The sequence below is a fragment of the Rhincodon typus genome, chromosome 3 (genome assembly GCF_021869965.1).
Source record: "Rhincodon typus isolate 14 chromosome 3, sRhiTyp1.1, whole genome shotgun sequence".
Taxonomy (NCBI): domain Eukaryota; kingdom Metazoa; phylum Chordata; class Chondrichthyes; order Orectolobiformes; family Rhincodontidae; genus Rhincodon; species Rhincodon typus.
The window spans coordinates 103,407,824-103,427,807 of NC_063334.1; the positions used below are offsets into that span (position 1 = coordinate 103,407,824).

At 38.3% G+C, this 19,984-nt stretch overlaps 1 protein-coding gene across 1 annotated transcript in view; it reads right to left on the bottom strand.

Annotated features, from left to right (window-relative positions):
* srek1 (splicing regulatory glutamine/lysine-rich protein 1) overlaps positions 1-19,984 on the bottom strand; it is a 68,378-nt gene that overhangs the window by 11,716 nt on the left and 36,678 nt on the right. The window contains exons 7-10 of the mRNA XM_048595236.1: positions 17,132-17,222; positions 10,047-10,175; positions 5,027-5,167; positions 2,035-2,376 (exon numbers count right to left, since the gene is read on the bottom strand). Of these exons, the coding sequence (XP_048451193.1) occupies positions 2,035-2,376; positions 5,027-5,167; positions 10,047-10,175; positions 17,132-17,222 (703 nt within the window). The remainder of the gene's footprint in view (positions 1-2,034; positions 2,377-5,026; positions 5,168-10,046; positions 10,176-17,131; positions 17,223-19,984) is intronic.

The following is a 19,984-nucleotide window of genomic DNA, read 5'->3' on the forward strand; positions in this document are numbered from 1 at the left end:
TAGTGTGGAAGCAGCCCATCAAGTCTGCACCGATCCTCCAAAAAGCACACCACCCAGACCCACCCCTCAACCCACCCCTGTAACCTTGTATTTCCCATGGTTAATCCACCTAGGCTGCATAGCCTGGACACTTTGGGTGATTTAGCATGGCCATTTCACCCAACCTGCACATCTTTGGGAGGAAACTGGAGCACCTGGAGGAAACCAATGCAGATACAGGGAGAATGTGCAAACTCCACACAGTTGCCCAAGGCTAGAATTAAACCTGGGTTCCTGGTGTTGTGAGGCAGCAGTGCTAACCACTGAGCCATTGTGCTGCCCCAATTGGGAGGGGGTTTAATCACAGAGTCACCACACCTAAGGCAAGGGGGGGAAGATTGAGGTTACGCTGACTTCAGCTGGTACAGGAAGTGAGCCCAAGCATCATAGTGCATCACAAACCAACAACTTGGCGAACTGAGTTAAGCGGCTCCCCAATTGTGTCTGCTCAAACCCAACATATTCCATATATCACAGTAATCCATGTTCGACAGTGATTCTAAAATGATGTATATGAAAAAAATACGTGCCTAACACTTACAATAACAATATAATTTTGTAGTGAGGAATGATTTAATAGGTTTTAGTTTGCACAATAATAGCGCGCTTGCAACCTCAACTACGCTGACAGGAAACGATGAGCAGAATATGTTTCAGAACACAAGGAGAACAAAAGAGCAGTAAGATCACCACATGCTACTTCAAAAATGGTGGCAGGAAAAGTCATTCATGCTCTTAAGATCATCAGGCTTAGAAGCGATCGTACCACACTGTATGACAAAATCTTTGTAGCAGCATTATGAAACAGAATGTTATCTCCATTGTACAAATACTCCATTTAAAAAAATAACACAACAAAGTCAGACAGTCACCCTACGCTACAAGAGGACAGAATAATAAATGACAAACATTTTACATGTTGGTCTAAAGTCTAATGAGAGCTACATTTTACAGTCAACAGTCCAACTTAAATGGCAGGAACAAAATGGTGGCTTGGGACCATTTGTAGTTTGCTGACTTAATTTCCAGGTTTTAGTAGCTGCAAGGTCAAATTCTAAAGCTGCCAGCAAAAGCTAGAACTACAGAAGATCGAGGGCCTGAAGAGGCTGAGCTCAGTTAGTGTTAACTTTTTTTTAAGGTTCCTGCTCCAACCAGCTACCATGTTATTACCATTGGCAGTTGGGTAGGAGTCAGTATCATGTATTGTAAATGAGAGTCTGCAGGTGAACTGAACCAGACTAAAGCTGCAACGCATCCTCATCAAACAAAGCACAAACAACAGTCTGGCAATATATTACAAACTGCAAGCCAGGTATCCCAAAGAATTTGATTGAAGTGGGAAGAAGACAAAAGGCAAAGCAACAATTGGAGAACAATTAAAGCAGACGAATGAATAGGCATGATCAGTGTATTGAGGACACATAAAAGTACAGGCCAGATGAAGAACAATAGGAAGAAGTTCATAGAACAGGATTATGACAGTTCGAAGCTTAAGTGTGCAGCTTTATGCTAATCATTATTAAAGAAACATGTACTATAAGGCCATAACATGTAGCAGCAGAAGCAAAACATTCAGCCCATTGGGTCTGTTCCATAATGTAATGAGATCATGTCTGATTTGACAATCCTCAACTTCACTGTCCTGCCCTTTTCCCCATAACCCTTGTTTCCCTTACTGATTAAAAATGTTTATCTCAGCCCCGAATAAACTTAACGACCCAGAATCTACAGCCCTCTGTGGTAAAGAATTAAGCAAATTCAGTACCCTCCAAGAAAAGAAATTCCTCCTCATCGCTGACTTATAAGGGTGACATCTTATTCTGCAATTTATGTCCTTTGGTCCTAGACTCTGCCAACATTTTCACATCTAACCTGTTAAGTCCCCCTGAGAATCTTCTACGTTTCCAAGAAGTTGTTCCTCATTTATATTAGTTATATTATGTTAAAAACAAACTATTTTGCTCATTTTACATATTAGAATATGTGTAAAGTCACCTTTTTGGAGATGGAGATTTGGACAACTTTCTTTTTGGCGTCCTGGGTCGCCTTCGTGGTGATCTTGATCTCCTTCTTGGTGATCTGGACCTTCTCCTCGGCGACCTGGACCTTCTCCTCGGTGACCGTGACCGTCTCCTCGGCGACCGTGACCGTCTCCTCGGCGACCGTGACCGCCTCCTCGGCGTACGGGACCGCCTCCTCGGTGTACGGGACCGCCTCCTCAGCGACCGGGACCGCCTCCTCAGCGACCGGGACCGCCTCCTCAGCGACCGGGACCGCCTCCTCGGAGATTTGGATCTTTTTCTTGATAAACTCCTGCTTTTTTTGCGATATTTTTCTCTGTAAACATAATTTGTATAATTTTGCAACACATTCATAACAACGAGGGACAATAAACAGTCCTAATGGCAGCATCACCTGGGCCAGAAAGCTGTGGAAGACTTGACTGCATATAGTTAGCTGAAATTCCAGTGCATTACTGAAGAAGTGCCACACTTTTAAAGGTGTGATCCTTTAAGTTAGGCATCTACCAGTTAAATATTTGACAGCACCATCCAAAGAAAACAAGGGATTTCTTCCTTACGCAACACTACCAAAAACAGAATAACTAATCAATCACCCAGGTGCAGTAAAATATTAAAAGCAGCACTAATTGGCCAATGCAGAGTTCTACAATAATATAGTCTGGAGGTGACAACTGTGTGGATGATGTATTCAGAACGGAATGAACAGAGGCAAAAACTGGTGACGTTAAAGAGATGGAAGTAGGCCAGGTACTTAGGTAATGTAGACTATACTTCTAGCTCATTGAGATCCAGCAAAAATTTAACAGAATGCCAGTAATCAGCTGAACAAGTACACACACTGCACACTTTGGCCAATGTTTCAAATTTCAGAACTGATCAAACTTTTAAACCATCAACTGCCTTCTGTCTTTTTCACTTCAGTTTTCTCAAACAAAGCTAGAATATTCGAAACACAGACTTTCCACAATTGCCATAGCAGCATTTCTGTGGTCTACAAATAGTTATGTCAGTTTATGCTGTCCCATAGGTGGACCTTCTTTTCAAGTGCACTGCAGTACTACTGGTAATCTAGTTGAATATTGGTTTAAAAAAAACACTTCCCCACGAGTGATGTGTGAACTTGTGCAATAATACTCCCAAGTCCAAGTTTAGATTTGAAATCCAAACAGTGGCACGTGTATCTGATCAATGAATAATCCTGAGAACAAAAACAATTAATTTCAATTGGTATATGAGTTCTTGGGGAGTGGAGTGGCTAGAATTGGTTAAATAAAAACCAAAAGAACTGGATGCTGTAAATCAGGAACATAAACAAAGTTGCTGGAAAAGCTCAGCAGGTCTGGCAGTATCTGTGAAGGAAAAAACAGTTCTGGGGAAGGGTCACCAGACCCGATATGTTAACTCTTTTTTCCTTCACAGATGCTGCCAGACCTGCTGAGCTTTTCCAGCAACTTTGTTTTTGTGGCTAGAATTGGTTCTTGTTTTATTTCACAGAATAACAAAGGTGATGTTTTGAGTTCATTATGACTTCTTCAGAATCAAGATGGTAAGTAACCTGTTAGAGAACTTGCAGGTGGCAGTGTTTCTATGTGCCTCATGCTCTTGTTCTTCTTGGTGGTAGACACTGCAAGTTTGAAAGGTGCTGTCAAAGAGGTTTGGTGAATTGCTGCAGTGCATCTTACAAACAATACAGACTTCCACCACTTTGTGCTGATGGCAGAGTGAGTGTTTATTTAAGGCAATAGGTAAGAGTGCTAATTAAATTGGTTATGTCCTGGATAATGTTGAGCTTCATGTCCTGCCACCTTCACATATTTAGACACAGTCATTGCAAAGTCTCTCCTTTTTTTTCAAAATTGTTTCATGTGATGATTGCTAGAATTGCCAATATTTGCTGCTCATTGTTCATTTGGCTTGTAGCGAGCCACCTTCTTGAAGTGTTACAGTCCATTTCTATCCCTACACCCCTTTTAAAATGTTCTATTTAGCTAGTATTGCAATCCTTATTCTTCCGAACAAAACATATCACTTTGTAATTGTCTGCATTAAATTTCATTTGTAATGCGCCTGCCCATTTTGTTAACTCAAGTTCCCCTGAACAGTTACTCTGGTCCTCAACATTTAGTATAAGTTTGGGTCAAGTACAAACTTTAAAATTATTTCCTGGTACGCAAATGCAGATATTTGTAATCTCCAAAAGAGCAGCAATCTTAATTTAAAACACTGAAGGAAACTGCACCATACCTTCTTTCAGTTGGAAGGCAAGCATTCATCACTGCTCATTGCTGTCTGTCCCTTGCCAGATTGTGCATTGATGCAGCAGTTGCTACTTTAATCCCAATTCAATTCTATTATGTGGTGCTTTATCAAATGAAAATTCATATACACAATCACATGATCATCAACAATCCTATTTGTTATTTCCCAAAATAAAATCAAGTTAGTAGTTGAAAACAATTTGCCCCTAATAAATCCAAGGTTACTTCTATCTATTAATACATAATTTTCCAAGTGTCAATTAAATTTGTACTGATTATATTACCTAAAGAAGTCTTCCTTACCCCCTCTTTTTACAAATGCATTCCTTCTTGCATCACCTTATTATCTACAAAGAAATAGATGATTATGGCAAGAGCCTGTGCAATTTCTACCTTTACTTTGCAAACTCAGATGCGTCCTAGCTTGAACAGTTGACTTTTCTATTTTTAAAACGGTCATCCTTTAAACACCTCATCATTATCCTATTCAACATCTCAAAGTAGATTTCAAGCAGTGGCAAGCTACCTTGTGTGTGAAAAATTACCTGTGATCACTTTGGTTGAAGTGTTCACAAATCTTTTCCATGGAAATTCAGTTCTTTTGTTTTGTAAAAAATCATTAGGTCATCAAATTGAAGACAACCCTAAATATAAATGAATACATTCTGAGCTCAAGTAGATGCCTTAGTTTATCTGGGAGCCTACCTGCTTGAACTCCGAGATTTCCTAGATGAGCTATTTCTTCCTGGTGGAGTGCTAGACTTCTTTTCTTTCTTCTTCTCAGAATCCCCATCTCCATCTTTGCTTTCTTCTTTCCCTTTGCTGTCACTTTCTGTTGTCTTTTCTCTAATATTGAACAAGGAATTTGTAACACTCAGGAACAAACAAACATTTTGAGCAAGACCCATTTAATATGTACATTTACTATAAAGATACACATTCTAAAGTACTTTACTGCGGGTCAGAATTTCATTTTTAAATCATGTTAATTTTTGCTGAAATATTTAACCTCCCCGTCTCACAAGATTTACAAAGATACGATAACATTTCGTATTAATCTATCTTGCTTTTTGCAGGTGTCAAATTACTGTGGCCGCTTTTGCCTTATAATATGTGCACTTATAGAGTCCTTCATTAGGCTGTTTAAACATCTCAAAGCATTTCACACAACTAATTACTTCTACAATGCAGTGATATAAACAAGGAAGCTTAATTTCATTTTGAGAGCTACAAAATACCTAAGAAAATCACAAAGCCTTTCTAATTTAGAAATTAGGTGAATTTCTATTCACCTATCATAGTAATAGGCTGGTAAGTCTAGGCTATGAAAAAGTTCTATAATGCTTTACTTCCAACTAGTATTGTACACATTCTATTCTAGTTACGGAGGGACAAAAGCAAATTAGTCCTTGAATCCTAGAAGAAATGCATAGAAAGCAGCAATTTGATGTTGTAACTTTGTGGGTAGAAAAAATTAAACTCTTCAGTTGAGAAAGAAAGCAAGTTAGAGATGAGCTTGTAAAGCAGTAAAAGCGAGGGAATTGAGAAGATTAACCTGAAGAATAATTTGACATGCCTTTTAAAATTGGAACACAAAGGGGTTTAGGTACAAATTAGCAAAATACAACTGCAGGACTAAAGCAGCAAGCATCTGTGGCAGTAAAAGTTTGGAATCACCATGGTGTACTGAGATGGAGAATCTGTAGATTTCTATGGGATGATAAGCAAGTTAGGTCAATTGAGTTCTATTAGGGATAATTTAATTACAGAAATGTAGACATGTTGGATGCTTGATTAAGATTTTTAAAATGAAGTAGTGAGTAGATTTCTGGAAAGTGGACAGTTTATTTAAAATGAATAGAATTGAAAGACCTCAGATGCATAGTTAGAAAACAGATATGCAGAGTTAGGTTAGACAATAGGATGCGCTTGTTTTCACTGGAAAATCTGCAACTTCTGGAACAAATTGCCATCGTGGTGAGTATGCATTACCTACAGTCTTTAAAAAGGGAGGTAGACAATTTCCTGACAAAGACGGCAATTCAAGTTCTAACAGGTCATTTGTGAACTAATGAGAGACTAAAGGAGATTAATAAATTAGTTGGCTCCTGGAGAATGCTTGAGTGCTTTAGGGCATCACAGAAACATTTTCCTAAATTAGTCCAAGTCATTTTCTGTTTGCCAGGGATACAAAGCTAGGTGGAAAGGTAGGCTGTAGAGAGGATATAGACAAGCCTCAAAGAGATATGAACAGTTTACGTTAGTGGGAAACAAATTGGCAGATAACGTATAAGGTAGGGAAGTGTCTGGTGGTGCAGTGGCAGTGTCTCTACCCCTGAACCAGGAGGCCCGAGTTCAAGTCCCACCTGCTGCAGAGATGTGTAATACTGTCGTTGAACAGGTTGATTAGAAAAATGGGTTAAATTTAAAAAACAAAATATGAAGAGTATTTTTAAGTGTGAAACTTGGAAGTGTGGATGTTCAAAGCAACTTAGTCATGTTAATTCAAGGAATGCAGAAAATCAGCATGCAGGTGCAACAAGCAATTAAGGCAGCAACCGGCATGTTAGCTTTTATTGCAAGGGATTAAATCGGGAAATGGGAATGCAAATTTGTACGGGGCTTTGGTGAGACCACATCTGAAGTGCTGTATGTAGTTTTGGTCTTTACATTCACAAAACTGCATGAAAAATAAATTAGAAGCAAGAGTAGATCAGTAGACAGAAAGAGAATATACTTGGAGGTGGTACAGCACAAGTTCACCAAATTGCTTCTTGGGATGAGGGTATTGCCCTATGATAACAGGTAGAGTAAATCAGGTCTCTATTCTCTGGAATTCAGATGAAGATGAGAAAATCTCATTGAGAGTTGCACAATTCTGGAGGCGCCTAAGAGAGATTGTTTCCCATATTCCCAGGGAATCTAAAAGGTGGGTGCACAGCCTTTGGGTAAGGATCTGATCATTTGAGACTGAAATAAGAAAAAAAAAACTTATTTCACTTAAAGGATTATGGACTTATGGAATTGGTCAACCCAGTGGGTTGTAGAAAGCCCACTGCTGAATACATTTAAGGTTGGGATAGACAAAATTTTGGTGTCACAGGGAATCAGTTGTTAGAAGTAGAATGCACTTTGAAGCTTAGCTAAGAGCATAGAAATTTATTAGACTGTTGAAACACTTGATCCCCCAGGAAAACATTGTTCAATTGACAATTCTGGTTCTCCAATCTCTTCTGTTAGTTGTATAATAGTTTTGATACAGGGTTAAGAGATTTCAAGTTATTTCAGTTCTTGCTACTGATACTTTAAAGGGTAAGAATGACTGATATTTTTATTTGCTTGCATTAAATGAAACCAATAGTTAAATGATTAGATTTTAAAGCTTCTTTTATAAGTACACTGTCACCATAGAGTTCATTGCTTCTATACAGTGTACAGTGGGGAAATGGACATAGGAGTGCAATAAATTCGTCTATGGGCCATGGGGCTGGAAAGAGAGGCACAGTTTGGCATTTATATTACATGGCAATGGGGAACAGTCACATCCTGGCATGGATGGGGCACGGGTGTTGTGTGGGGCTGTGATGTCAGAGGACCTGACATTTTTATTGCCTGTCTCAATACCCATCAGTCTCTGATTACTTTGAACCTCATTACTAGGTGCAAAAACAAAGTTGCTGGAAAAGCTCAGCAGGTCTGGCAGCATCTGTGAAGGAGAAAACAGAGTTAACGTTTCGGGTCCAGTGACTCTTCCTCAGAACTCATTATTGGGTGGCTGGTCTGACTATAGCCTGCACCCTCAATGAAAATCAGTTGCCAGGATCACCTTCTTCTGAGGCAGGTGAGTGAAGCTGGCAATTTCCCAAACCCAGCTACATAGCTCAAAGATGAAAATCTAGGCTTGTAATGTCCAAACTCCATTATCTTCTCAATTTGCTATCAAAAAAATGTAACTTTGTAATCATTCAAGACGTTGCTGACTGTTTTATTCAAAGGGCCACAGTTTCTTTTAAAGCTGCCTGCAAAGCATTCTTTAATTGTGATTTTTGTATCTTTTTGGGAGCCAAAAGTTCCTACAATGGTTCAGTGAATTTATCCAGTCAATAAATAATCAGACCAGATGAAAATCTCTGGACCATTCTAATCTGAGCAACAGTAGTGGTGCTGTGACTAATATGGACAAAAGAGCCGAATTCCAGAGGTGAAAGTTACTGCCCTTGCCACTGAGGCAGCATTTGACTGAGTGTGGCAATGAGGAGCGCTAGCAAGACTGGAGTCAATGGGAATCAGATGAAAACTGTCTGCTAGTTGGAATCATACATAGCACACAGGAAGATGGTTGTGGTTGTTGGAAATTAGCCATTGTACCTCCAGGACATCAGAGCTCCTCAGGGTAGATATTTTCTGAGCAACCTGTTGAGAGATGTTTTTACACATCTCTGGAGAAAGTACTTGAACTCAGACCTCCTGGCTCACAAGTAGGGACATACCACTATGTTACACAAGCCTGTTTGTTCCTCAGGTTAGTAGTATCTAGGCCAAACCATCTTCAGCTATTTCATTACTAGTCTCCCTCCACCATAAGGCCAGAAGTGGGAATGTTTTCTGTTGATTGCACAATGTTTAGCATCATTCGCCACTCCTCATGTACTGAAGCAATCCATGTCCAAATGCAGCGACACTTGGACAATATCCAGGCTTGGGCTGAAAAGTGGCAAGTGACATTTGCGCCACATAATTTTATGTAGGTAATAGGTAAAGGATTTTATTTGTATAACTGTTCGTGTATTTTGTTAAGTTTCTAATTATTAACTTGTGCAAAAACTAATTTGTACATTGATATTCTTTATATTGAATGTTCCATTCCCTGTAAAGGAGGTTGTGGTACTGTGTCTCTGTGTCATTCGTGGAATGGCAGCAGAAAACAATGCCGCAGTTAAGCAACATGCTTTACATGGAACTAATCAAGGGACTGTTCCATTGTTGGAAGAAACAAATGGAATATACATTTATCATAGATTAACCGTGAGCCTTCTTGCTTCTTTCCAGGTAATGTGGAGCAATTAAATTAAGGGACAGAAGGCTGCCTATCCTGTGATAAGGGCACAGATGGAAATTATTCATAAGACTGGCAAATAGCAAAACCAGTTGTTAATGGGACAACATCCCCTCAACATCCTCCAAACAAGCCATAACGTAGTGGAAAAGTGACACAGTACTGAAAATGGCCACCATCATTAAATATAAAGAACAAACAGCATTCTGCAACAAAAGTACTCAGGCAGCAAAACCATTTTGAGTGAAGAAAAGTGAAATACCAGCATTTTGAAAGATGGATAGCATCAACATTGCAGCTCTGATAGGTGCAGCAATTTTGTTTTGGCAGTAGTTTAGTTATGAACTGCTAGTGACAAACATGAGTACGTAAAGATCTTTAAAATTCATCAGCACACATTTGACACAAGTTCACATTCTTCAGGAAAAGTCAAGTAGAACTGACTGAAAAATTACATCACAAATTCAGTGACAGTGGTATTTAGTTGAGAGACAGAAGCAAAGTTTCAGCATCTTTTGCTTACTGAGATGCTCTTGCTGGCAGTCTATGGATATTTTCATTTGTTAGGTGCTGTGTTGGCACCAAATCGAGAAGTATATAAAAAAATGAGACTGCAAAGGGCAGGTTGACATTTGGCTCCTTAAATTTTAAACTATAACAGAAATTTACCTTGATGGGGAACAACTTTTTGATTGATGCCTGTCTTTTGACCGTGAACGCTTTGTAAGAGGACTCTTAGAATCATGCCTATCTTTGTGTCTTGAAGGAGATCGGTGTTGCGACCTACTCCTGGAGCATCTGAAGAATAAAGGTGGGAATACTTTTGTTGTCAAAACACAAATGCAACAGTTTGGAAAAAAAAATGCATGCAGTATTTTATAAATTAGTACCTGGCCTCATTAATTTTGATGTAAAACAAGGCTAAACATTTCTTTCAAAGTGCTTAAAATCCCAACTTTAAAATATCCACTTGTGACAAAACTGCCTAATAGTTTACAGTACTCTAGTCATCACCATGTAAACTAATATACAAACAATACTTCTCCTTTGCCAGCTACCACAGAAAGCAATATGAGTGGCACTGTACATCCAGGTCTAGTTACTGGGTGTCAGTATCCAATGGATGACATGAAGTTGGTGATGCTGACTACTGGTTAATATTTAAATCAGTAATAGAGCAAACAATGCTTTCAGATTGGAAGAAGAAATATTGTCCACAATCCAGACTCCCAAATGCCATCAATCACCATGCTCAGATGAGATATATTAAAAGACATGGAGAGAAGCAAGTATGGAAATTGCTGAAGCACTGGCCGTGATCTTTCAATCTTCCTTAAAATAGTGGTGGTACCAGGGGAATGTGATGCTATTGAGTGAAGGCTATTTTAAAGTTAACTTAGGCAATGCCATTGGTAGAAACATCCCTTGGGAAGGTTGTGGCGAGCATCCTTTTGAACCACTGAAATTCAGTGGAAGTACACCTATAGCACTCTGTGCTGTTAGGAAGACAGTTTCAGGATTTTGATGCAGCTACACTGAAGCAATGGCAATATAGTGCAAGTCAGGGTGGTATTCGGCTTGGGAAGAACCTTGCAAGTGGTGGTGCACCCATGTATTGGCTGCCCTTGATCTTCTAGGCTGTGATGGACACAGGTATGGAATGTGCTATCAAAAAAGCCGTGGTGAATTGCAGCAGTTCATCTTATGGATAGTAGATTGCCACTATGCTTCAGTGGTGGAGGGAGTGAATGTTGAAGATGGTGGATGCGGCGTCTTTCATGTAGGCTGCTTTATCTTGAATTGTCAAATTTCTTATGTGCTCTTGAAGCTGTGCTCATGGAGAAGATTCCACAGTTCTGACATGTACCTTGCAGTGGGACAACAGGTTTCAAGGAGACAGATGAATTACTTGTCACATTATTTCCAGCCTCTGATCTGCTGTTGTAACCACAATATTTAGATGGCTAGCCCAAGTTCAGTTTCTGATCAATGATAACCCAAAGGATAGAGACAGTGAGGAATTCAGAGATGGCAATGCCATGGAAGGGCAAGGGGAGGTGACTGGAAAATGGACTTCCAAAAGGCATTTGATGAAGTGCCACATTATCAAAATTACAGCTGATGGAATTCGGGCCAGTGAGAGAATGGATACAAACTTGGCTAACAGGAAACAAAATAGTAGTAAACAATTGCTTTTTTGAACTTCAAAGGAGATTGAATTGCTCAAAAGTACTGGCACTGGGACCATTGCTTCTCTTAATTTCTATTAATGACTTAGACTTGGCTAATTAGGGCACAATCTCAAAAGTTGCAAATTACACACCAAAATAAGGAAGCATTATGAACTGTGAAGACAGTAACTGACTTCAAGAGGATGTTTAGCTGATGGAATGGATGGGCAAATGCAGATGAAATTTAATGCAAAGAAATGTGAAATTATGTATTATGATTGGAAGAAAGAATAAACAATATGGAAGATGTTACAGCTCAAAAATGACATATTGGACCAAAGTGACCTGCGCATACACCTGCACATATATCAAGGTATAAAGGCAGCTAATAAAGCTTAAATCACAGATTTATAAAAAGGACAGAGTACAAATGCAAGGCAGTTTTGATGAAACTATATCAAACAATGGCTCAAATTAACCACAGTACTGCGTCCTGTTCCGGGCACAATTTAGAAAGCACATGAAAGCTTCAGTGAAATTTCAGTAAAGGTTCACTCACAGGAATCATTCCAGAGTTTTCAGGGACTTCAGTTGGGATGTAAAGTTAAAAGTATTTTTGTCAAATCTCGTGAGGAGTTGGATAGGGTAGATAAGAAGAAACTGTTCCCATTTGAGACGATTGAGAATTTTTCTGGCAATCGTGCAGGTCAGCCTTCCTAATTCCAAAGCTCTTGCCGATAAAAGGATTGTTGGATGTGCACTACACAACAGAAATGCAAACAATCCCAAAGAAAGAGCTGGAAGTTGTGAAAATCATGAACAGCCACAAAATCTAGACTCAAATATTGATAAGTGAGCTGCTTGTTTAAAAGCATGTGTTACAACAGCACTGCTGGAGTAAATTATTTCAATGTTTTTACAAGCTAATTTAAGAACATTTTGGCTAATACTAATTAAATATTTTTGGCATGTTGCAAATTTAGCACAATACAAAGGCATTTTGTTTATTATTGCTGCATGTTTCAGTGGTTTTTGCATGCTGCAAAGTTAATACAATATCTAACTGATTCAATACCCAAGCAGTAGGTTTCCACCAAATTAAACATGGGAATCAGTAACATACAGGAGAAATGCACTTACGGTTTACACTGAAATCTGAAAGTGGCTTTACCTTACTGAGTCAATGCATTAATGTAGGTACGGTCTCAGATGTGAATCTAAGAACTGTGTTGATGTTCAAGGAATTGAATATCTTTTACTATATTTAATGAAAACCTTCAGAACCGCTGTAGGAAGCTTTCCAGGACAGAATAGACATACATTCAACAATGCTGATTTCTAGTATACCTTTTAAAAATAACCTTACAAGAATTTCCTCTGAAAAAGGACATATTCAGAATGATCAAATTTGGTGCAAGCAAAAGTTTTCTAATTAATGAAGTTAGTACAATTTAGCATTCACTCCTTGCATGCTCCTTCAATGATTGGACTCCAGCCACGTTTCTGCCACTAAATATTTCAGCAATATATCACACAGAAGCACAACTATGAATCCTTATAAAATTTCCTCACATTATCAACCATAGGAGAAAAGGAAAACAAAAAGAGACATGCAGTGTCTGGTTATAATTGCAATATGGTTGAAATCAAGAATTAAGGCGTAATGGGAAAACAAGCCCATCACCTACCTTTTTATCAGGATCATCAATATAATGCATCCATTTTGAACAGAAACTAGGTCAGGCACTTAAGTTCATTAAATAAAATCGTTAAAGTGGTTAGTGCATCCTAATTAATGAGATAACTTCCAAGTTAGTATTTATCAATAAGTGTTAATGAATATCATGTATGCTTTCATGTAGCATTATAATTTTAATAGGCCACAAAATATCTTTCAAGATGCTATAGTTTTTATATGCAAAAATACTTTCACTTTTGAAAAGGATCAGTGGGAAGAATCAGCCTTTAGCGTGTAGTTAAACCCACAAATTCGATGGAAGAAATCAATACAAGTGAATGAAATAACTTTTTTTACAATGTTCTAACAGTCAAAATTCCTTGAAGTTCAAACTAACTACAAATCTGTCCCATGTAGTTGAGGTATTATAAGTACCACCAATCAATGTATGGTAGCAAGCTCTGTTATACAAGGTAAGTTAATTGAAATTTTGTATGTTACGGACTGAATGAGCCCATATCCTTCAAATAAAAGGTGGACAAGAAACAAATGTGGTTGGGTATACTGCTAAATCAGTTGAATACAAACTGCTCAGAAGTCATGTTCAAGCTATCGTGACACAAAAAGTACTCAGTGTTCCAGGTCAAGCCAAGAGTACTGAACATAATTTTGGTTTTCATTAATCAGAGAACTATGCAGGCCCCAGAGGAAATACAAGGAAAGCTATAGGGCTTATCTCAATGACAAGCAGATATCTCAGTCAAATGTTTTGAAAGACAGAGATCTTCAGTTGCCAAAAAATGATGTTTCAGAGTAAACCTAACAGTGTTAAAGGACGAGACTAGGAATACATAAATTGTGAATTCAAATCCTAGCAAATTGTAAAACTAAAACGAACATGCAATTTGTTGAATAACTTCTTTCAGAGACTTGCATTTGTCATTGCTACTTGGTATGGCCAATGTGACCCCAATCCCATACTACCCATTCATATTTTCAATGTCCTAAAGACAGTAATTGCTGCCGTATAACTGTCATCCACAGCTGAAGAGCAAATAATGAAGAAAATAATTACTAGGATTGAGAAAAGTGAACTGAAATTTTTTTATACAACAGGACTACAACCCAGCATTTCATGGATGAAGGGAAAGTTTAGAACAGAATCAAATATATAGACAAAGATTTTATGGAGGTTGTTCAACTGCAGGGAAGGGTAGCAAAGTTATTAAATTAAAGAGGCATCTAAATGCTAAAACAGGGTGGTTGTTAGTGCAAAAGAATTATTTCATATGTACCTCTGGACTTTCCTCACTGTGTTGTTGCTAAAATCTCTAATTCTGTCAAACAGGATTTTCAAAATCAAACAAATCAGAGATCTAATTGTTTCACCAATATCTACATTTTTAGTAACAAGCAAACAAAACGATAGTGCTATTAGCATTTTTTGTAAATCATATCTAATAACATGGTAATAAAAATATTTATTAGTAAGCCACTGAAAATGGAATTTATCCCAGTTATTCAGAGGGCATACTCAATAGACAGAAGAGGTCATTGGTGCTTCTGCTAAGGAAATGTAGAGCAGAAGAGAGAGTGGGGTAACAGAAAAAGACAGACAGGCATGAGGAGACCATTTTCACCATCAACCATATCCTTCTACAAAAGATGCACAATTCATTTCGCCTTGGACTCCACCTTATTAATCCATTTAATGAAAATACATTTCTTATAAGTAACCTCCTTATCACTTAAAAAAAAACACAGGCAAACTCCACAACCTCCATCTAATTCTTCATTTCCCCAATCAAACCAAGCCAGCCAATCTTCAAATTACATATTTAAATCTTATCTTCATTCATTCTTATTGTCATAACATTCAATCATTAGCCATAATTTTCTGGGAAAAATTCCATATTCAATGGCTTGTAACTGATAGTCTTCTAACAAAAACACTAAGACTTACAAATGTATTTCAGTTATTTATTTAGTTTTCTTATACCACTCTTCTTCATTTTCTCTCAAATCTTTTGTTTTAAGCCCGCTTTAAAAGCTTATACAGTAAAATTACTAACGAAGGAATTTGGAAGTAAATTTAAAACAATGCAGTTATGTCACTCTTACTGTGGCTACTTCAAGATCTTGAAAAGAAAGAGGAGCAAAAACCTGTAATTTCTCTCACATGTATCATCAGATCAGCCATTCTGAGTTCATGGAGGTAGCCTGCATAACGCCATCGTACTCACTGAGTATCATGTTTCAGCAAGTTACTTCCAGCTGCAGTTAGGGGAAAGAAAATACCACAAAATGGCAGGCTAATTTATTATTTACCAATTAGAGGTATGCTGTACAAAACAGATTTTTAACTTTTTTATTTTTGTATTAATGCAAATCTTCATTCAGGGTTCATTACAGAAAAGTCAGTGAGAAATATTAGGCAGTATTCATTAAACATAATACTCAAGTTTTGTAAAGGGACCAGGAAAGAATAATTACTTAATGTCACAAGTATTAAAATAAACCTGAGATAGAACTAAAAATCAAACAGATATAGTCAGGAGTGTTGAAACTAATTACAGGAATCACCTTTCCAGGACTGAATCTATTTGGATAAATCAATCTGCATGCTCGAGTTGGGAGAAAGACTTCAGTGCCAATCAGGATGACTGTAGGAGGAAGCAATCATAAGATGGCTAAATGACAACCAGGAACTGGATAGATTCTTTTTCCACACCAAGCCCCGTGCCATTTGCTTTAGAACTGGTCCAATGCTCACCTTCTCATTCAAAACCCCAAACATGAAACATGTTCTATGCAAATAATAGAATTTTTAAAAATATATTAAAGGTCTAATACAAGATGATTATTTAATACAGACTCACGTGTAGTATGCTTATTCCTCTGCCTTTGAGGAGAATACATCAAAATATTCAAGTAAGCATTTAAGATAAATGCTGTCTGACTATTTAATTTCAATTCCCGAACAGTGCAAGGTCTCATTAAATTGAACTCTACTGATTTAAGCTTCAGCCCTTTGAAAACTGGGTCATTCGATAAATATTTGCTGTTCCTTTTTTTTGCAATTTCAGATCCCATAATGTTAACTCACCGGAAAACTACAGCATCAGTGGTCAATCTGTCAGTGCTCAAAGCTGATCAGTACTTTTCAATCCCTGAATGCTGGTCATGAGAAAGCTGAACCCAATGTATTGCTTCTTGTGACATGCCAATAAACATGTGTGGTAAACCATATTACATATTTACAGATGCCTCCAGAAAATAACATCCATACCTATGTCAAACATTTATGAAAGTTCTATTAAACGTCATTCTTTTGCAAGATCTTACAGTTGCATTTTTGCTTCTCCATCTCCAAAGTACTATACCTTAGTACTTATCATTGAATATGTTTGGTCAACAAACGTTGTACTTTTTTCAAACCGGTAGCATTTTTTTGTGAACAATGTGCAACTATAATATTGTACTTACTTTATTATACCAAGCCCCAAATCAAATTTTAATTGGGACAATGTCTACATTTCCATTTAAACAGACATTTCAATATATATTTTTATTAGGTTTTCATTAGGTAAACAAATAGATCGAGAATTAGAACGGCACAGTCCTGTACTACATCACAAGTATATGCTGTAAAACCGTGGACTTCTGAGAAACGGAAACAAGACATGACAGTAATAAAAAGAATTGACAATAAGGAATTTTGTGGAAAGGAAATTAAATATGGTCTTCATTTTTGATGTTACTATATTTAGAAATTACCAGTTTTAACAGGGGATTTACATTTTTAACAAACTGCTCCATGGATCCAGATGATAAAATACTTGATGAGACTATAAATCCTTAGACTATTAACAGCTAAGGTAAATATACTTTGTTTAATGCCTCACCTTTGTTTTGAACTGGAACGAGATCTTTTCTTTCGAGATCGGGAATAGGATCGTGATCTTCTATCTTTCTCATCATTTTCTTTTTCTGCATCTTTAAAAAATGAATAATACTCAGCAAGGTGGCTAGAAATAGAGTGTACAGCACAGAAAAAGGCCACTTTATGTGGCTAGAAAATTAGATATCTCTCCCACTTTATGTACTTTAAAAAAATGAAGAGCACAGATAGTACTAAAATGTCAGTGGTACTTTATTGTACTTAATGCAGATATCATTTTGAGATCAAGTTAAATAAATACTAATGTAATGAGAAATAATGGCCTTGGCATTAAGGCAGCATTTGATTATCGGTGCCACCAGCAGCCTTGGCAAATTTTAAGTCACTAGGAAACAGGGAAATTTCTCCACTGGCTGGGGTCAAACCTAGCACAAAGGATGATGGACATGGCTGTTGGAAGTTAACTATCTCAGTCCCAGGACATCTTTGCAGTGTTCCTCAGGGTAGTGTCCCAGGAAAAGCATTCTCAGCTAATTCATCAACGGTTTTCCCTCCAATACAAGGCCAGAAATGGAGGTGTTTACTCAATAGGCAGTACCATTCACAGCTCCTCAGAGGAGGTTCACCAGGATGTTGTCTGGTATGGAGGGCGCTAGCTATGAAGAGAGGTTGAGTAGATTAGGATTATTTACATTAGAAAGACGGAGGTTGAGGGGGGACCTGATTGAGGTCTACAAAATCATGAGAGGTATAGACAGGGTGGATAGCAAGAAGCTTTTTCCCCCCCCGAGTGGGGGACTCAATTACTAGGGGTCACGATTTCAAGGTGAGAGGGGAAAAGTTTAAGGGAGATATGAGTGGAAAGTTCTTTATGCAGAAGGTGGTGGGTGCCTGGACCACGTTGCCAGCGGAGGTGGTACAGGCGGGCACGATAGTATCATTTAAGATGTATCTAGACAGATACATGAATGGACAGGGAGCAGAGGGATACAGATCCTTAGAGAACAGGCGACAGGTTTAGATAGAGGATCTGGATTGGCGCAGGCTTGGAGGGCTGAAGGGCCTGTTCCTGTGCTGTAATTTTCTTTGTTCTTTGTCCTCAGATACTAAAGTAGTCTGTGCCCACAGGCAGTAAGACTAGGACAACACTGAGGCTTGGCTGTTAGGTGGCAGAATCTGACCACTTCACATTTACATTTATTGATATTACTGTCACTGAATTCCCCTCCATCAACATCCCAGGAGTTACCATTGTCCAGAAATAAAAAATTGGACTAGTCATATGAATTCTGTGGCTGTAAGAGAAGTCAGCGACCGGGAATTATGCAACAAATAACTCAATTCCTGACTCTCCATCTACAAGGGACAGGACAGGAGTGTGATAGAATAGTCTCCAATTGCCTAGATGAATGCAGCTCCAGTGCTCGAGTAGCTTAACAAATCCTAGTTGAAACAGCATTCACCATCTTAAACATTGACTCTTTCCACCAATTGGACATTGTGCACTTAAGAGATATACTGGAGCAAAGCTCTTTCTTTAGTATCTTCCAAACCCATGACCTTTACTCATTAGAAGAATAGAGGCAGTAGATGCATAGGAACTGACCGCTACTTCATTTTCAAGACCCACATCCTTCTGGCTTGGAACTATGTTGCTATTATGTCGTTGTTGCTGGGTCAAAATCTTGGAACTCCCTCCATAACAGCACTGAGCGTGCACCTAGATCCCAAGGATTGCAGCACTTTAAGGCAGCAGTTCACTGCTATGTGCTCAAAGAAAATCAGGGATGGCCAATAAATGCTGGCCTTGGATGCAATGCACTCATTTCCAGAGCAAATTAAAGAATTGCTTGCTGTTTGTATTGTTCTTTAGACAACAAACCAATGACAAACTGTAAAGACAATAAACAGAATGACAATGCTTCATTAGTTCACTTTCGTGATCAAATATAATCTACATTTTCCTCAGCAAAGTTGACTATTTGTCTTGCTCCTACCAGTGAAAAGATTTTTAAAGTGAAAATATCCACATGCAGATTGCCAAACTGCCCAGTACTTTCCTCATAATTACATTCCTTTGATGAACTTCATTGACAAATTTATCCTAAGTGCTGAATTAGACTGTTATGATCCTGGACCAGACTGCCAAATTTATGTTGCAATCTGGTCAGGGATCAGAAACTTCGATTCTTGAAGTGTTCAAAAAAGTGAGAGATCCATGGGACTGGCAAGGATATAAAGTCACATGGTTCCATGATTTTGAATGAACAATAAAGTTTACTAATAAAAGCAAAATCCTGCAGATACTGGAAATCTGAAACAACACTGTGGAGAAACTCAGCAGATCTGGTAGCATCTGTGAAGAAAGAAACAGAGTTAGTGTTTTAGTGCGTTATGACTCCTCTTCAGAACTGAAAAGTGCTAGAAAAGGCTGCGTTTGTTGACACTGACAACTGTGGGCAACCACACGTGTATGTTCATTGGAGAACACATGTTCCAAGCACTGTCACTAAACATAAACTTTATGTGTGTTGTCATGCGCAAATGCATTACTGCAGGTGTGCAGAGGAGTGTGCGTGATTTTGAAGAGTTAGGGAGAGGGTATGTGGAGTTAGGGAGGAAAACAAGTGAGAAATGTGAGATATTGTATTTTGATTCTCCTTATCAACTCACTCAGAAGCGCACAATGTTTACTATACTGCATAAAAACCAAAAGAACTGCGGATGCTGTAAATCAGGAACAAAAACAAAGTTGCTGGAAAAGCTCAGCAGGTCTGGCAGCATCTGTGGAGGAGAAAACAGAGTTAACGTTTCGGGTCCGGTGACCCTTCCTCAGAACTTCCTCAGTTCTGAGGAA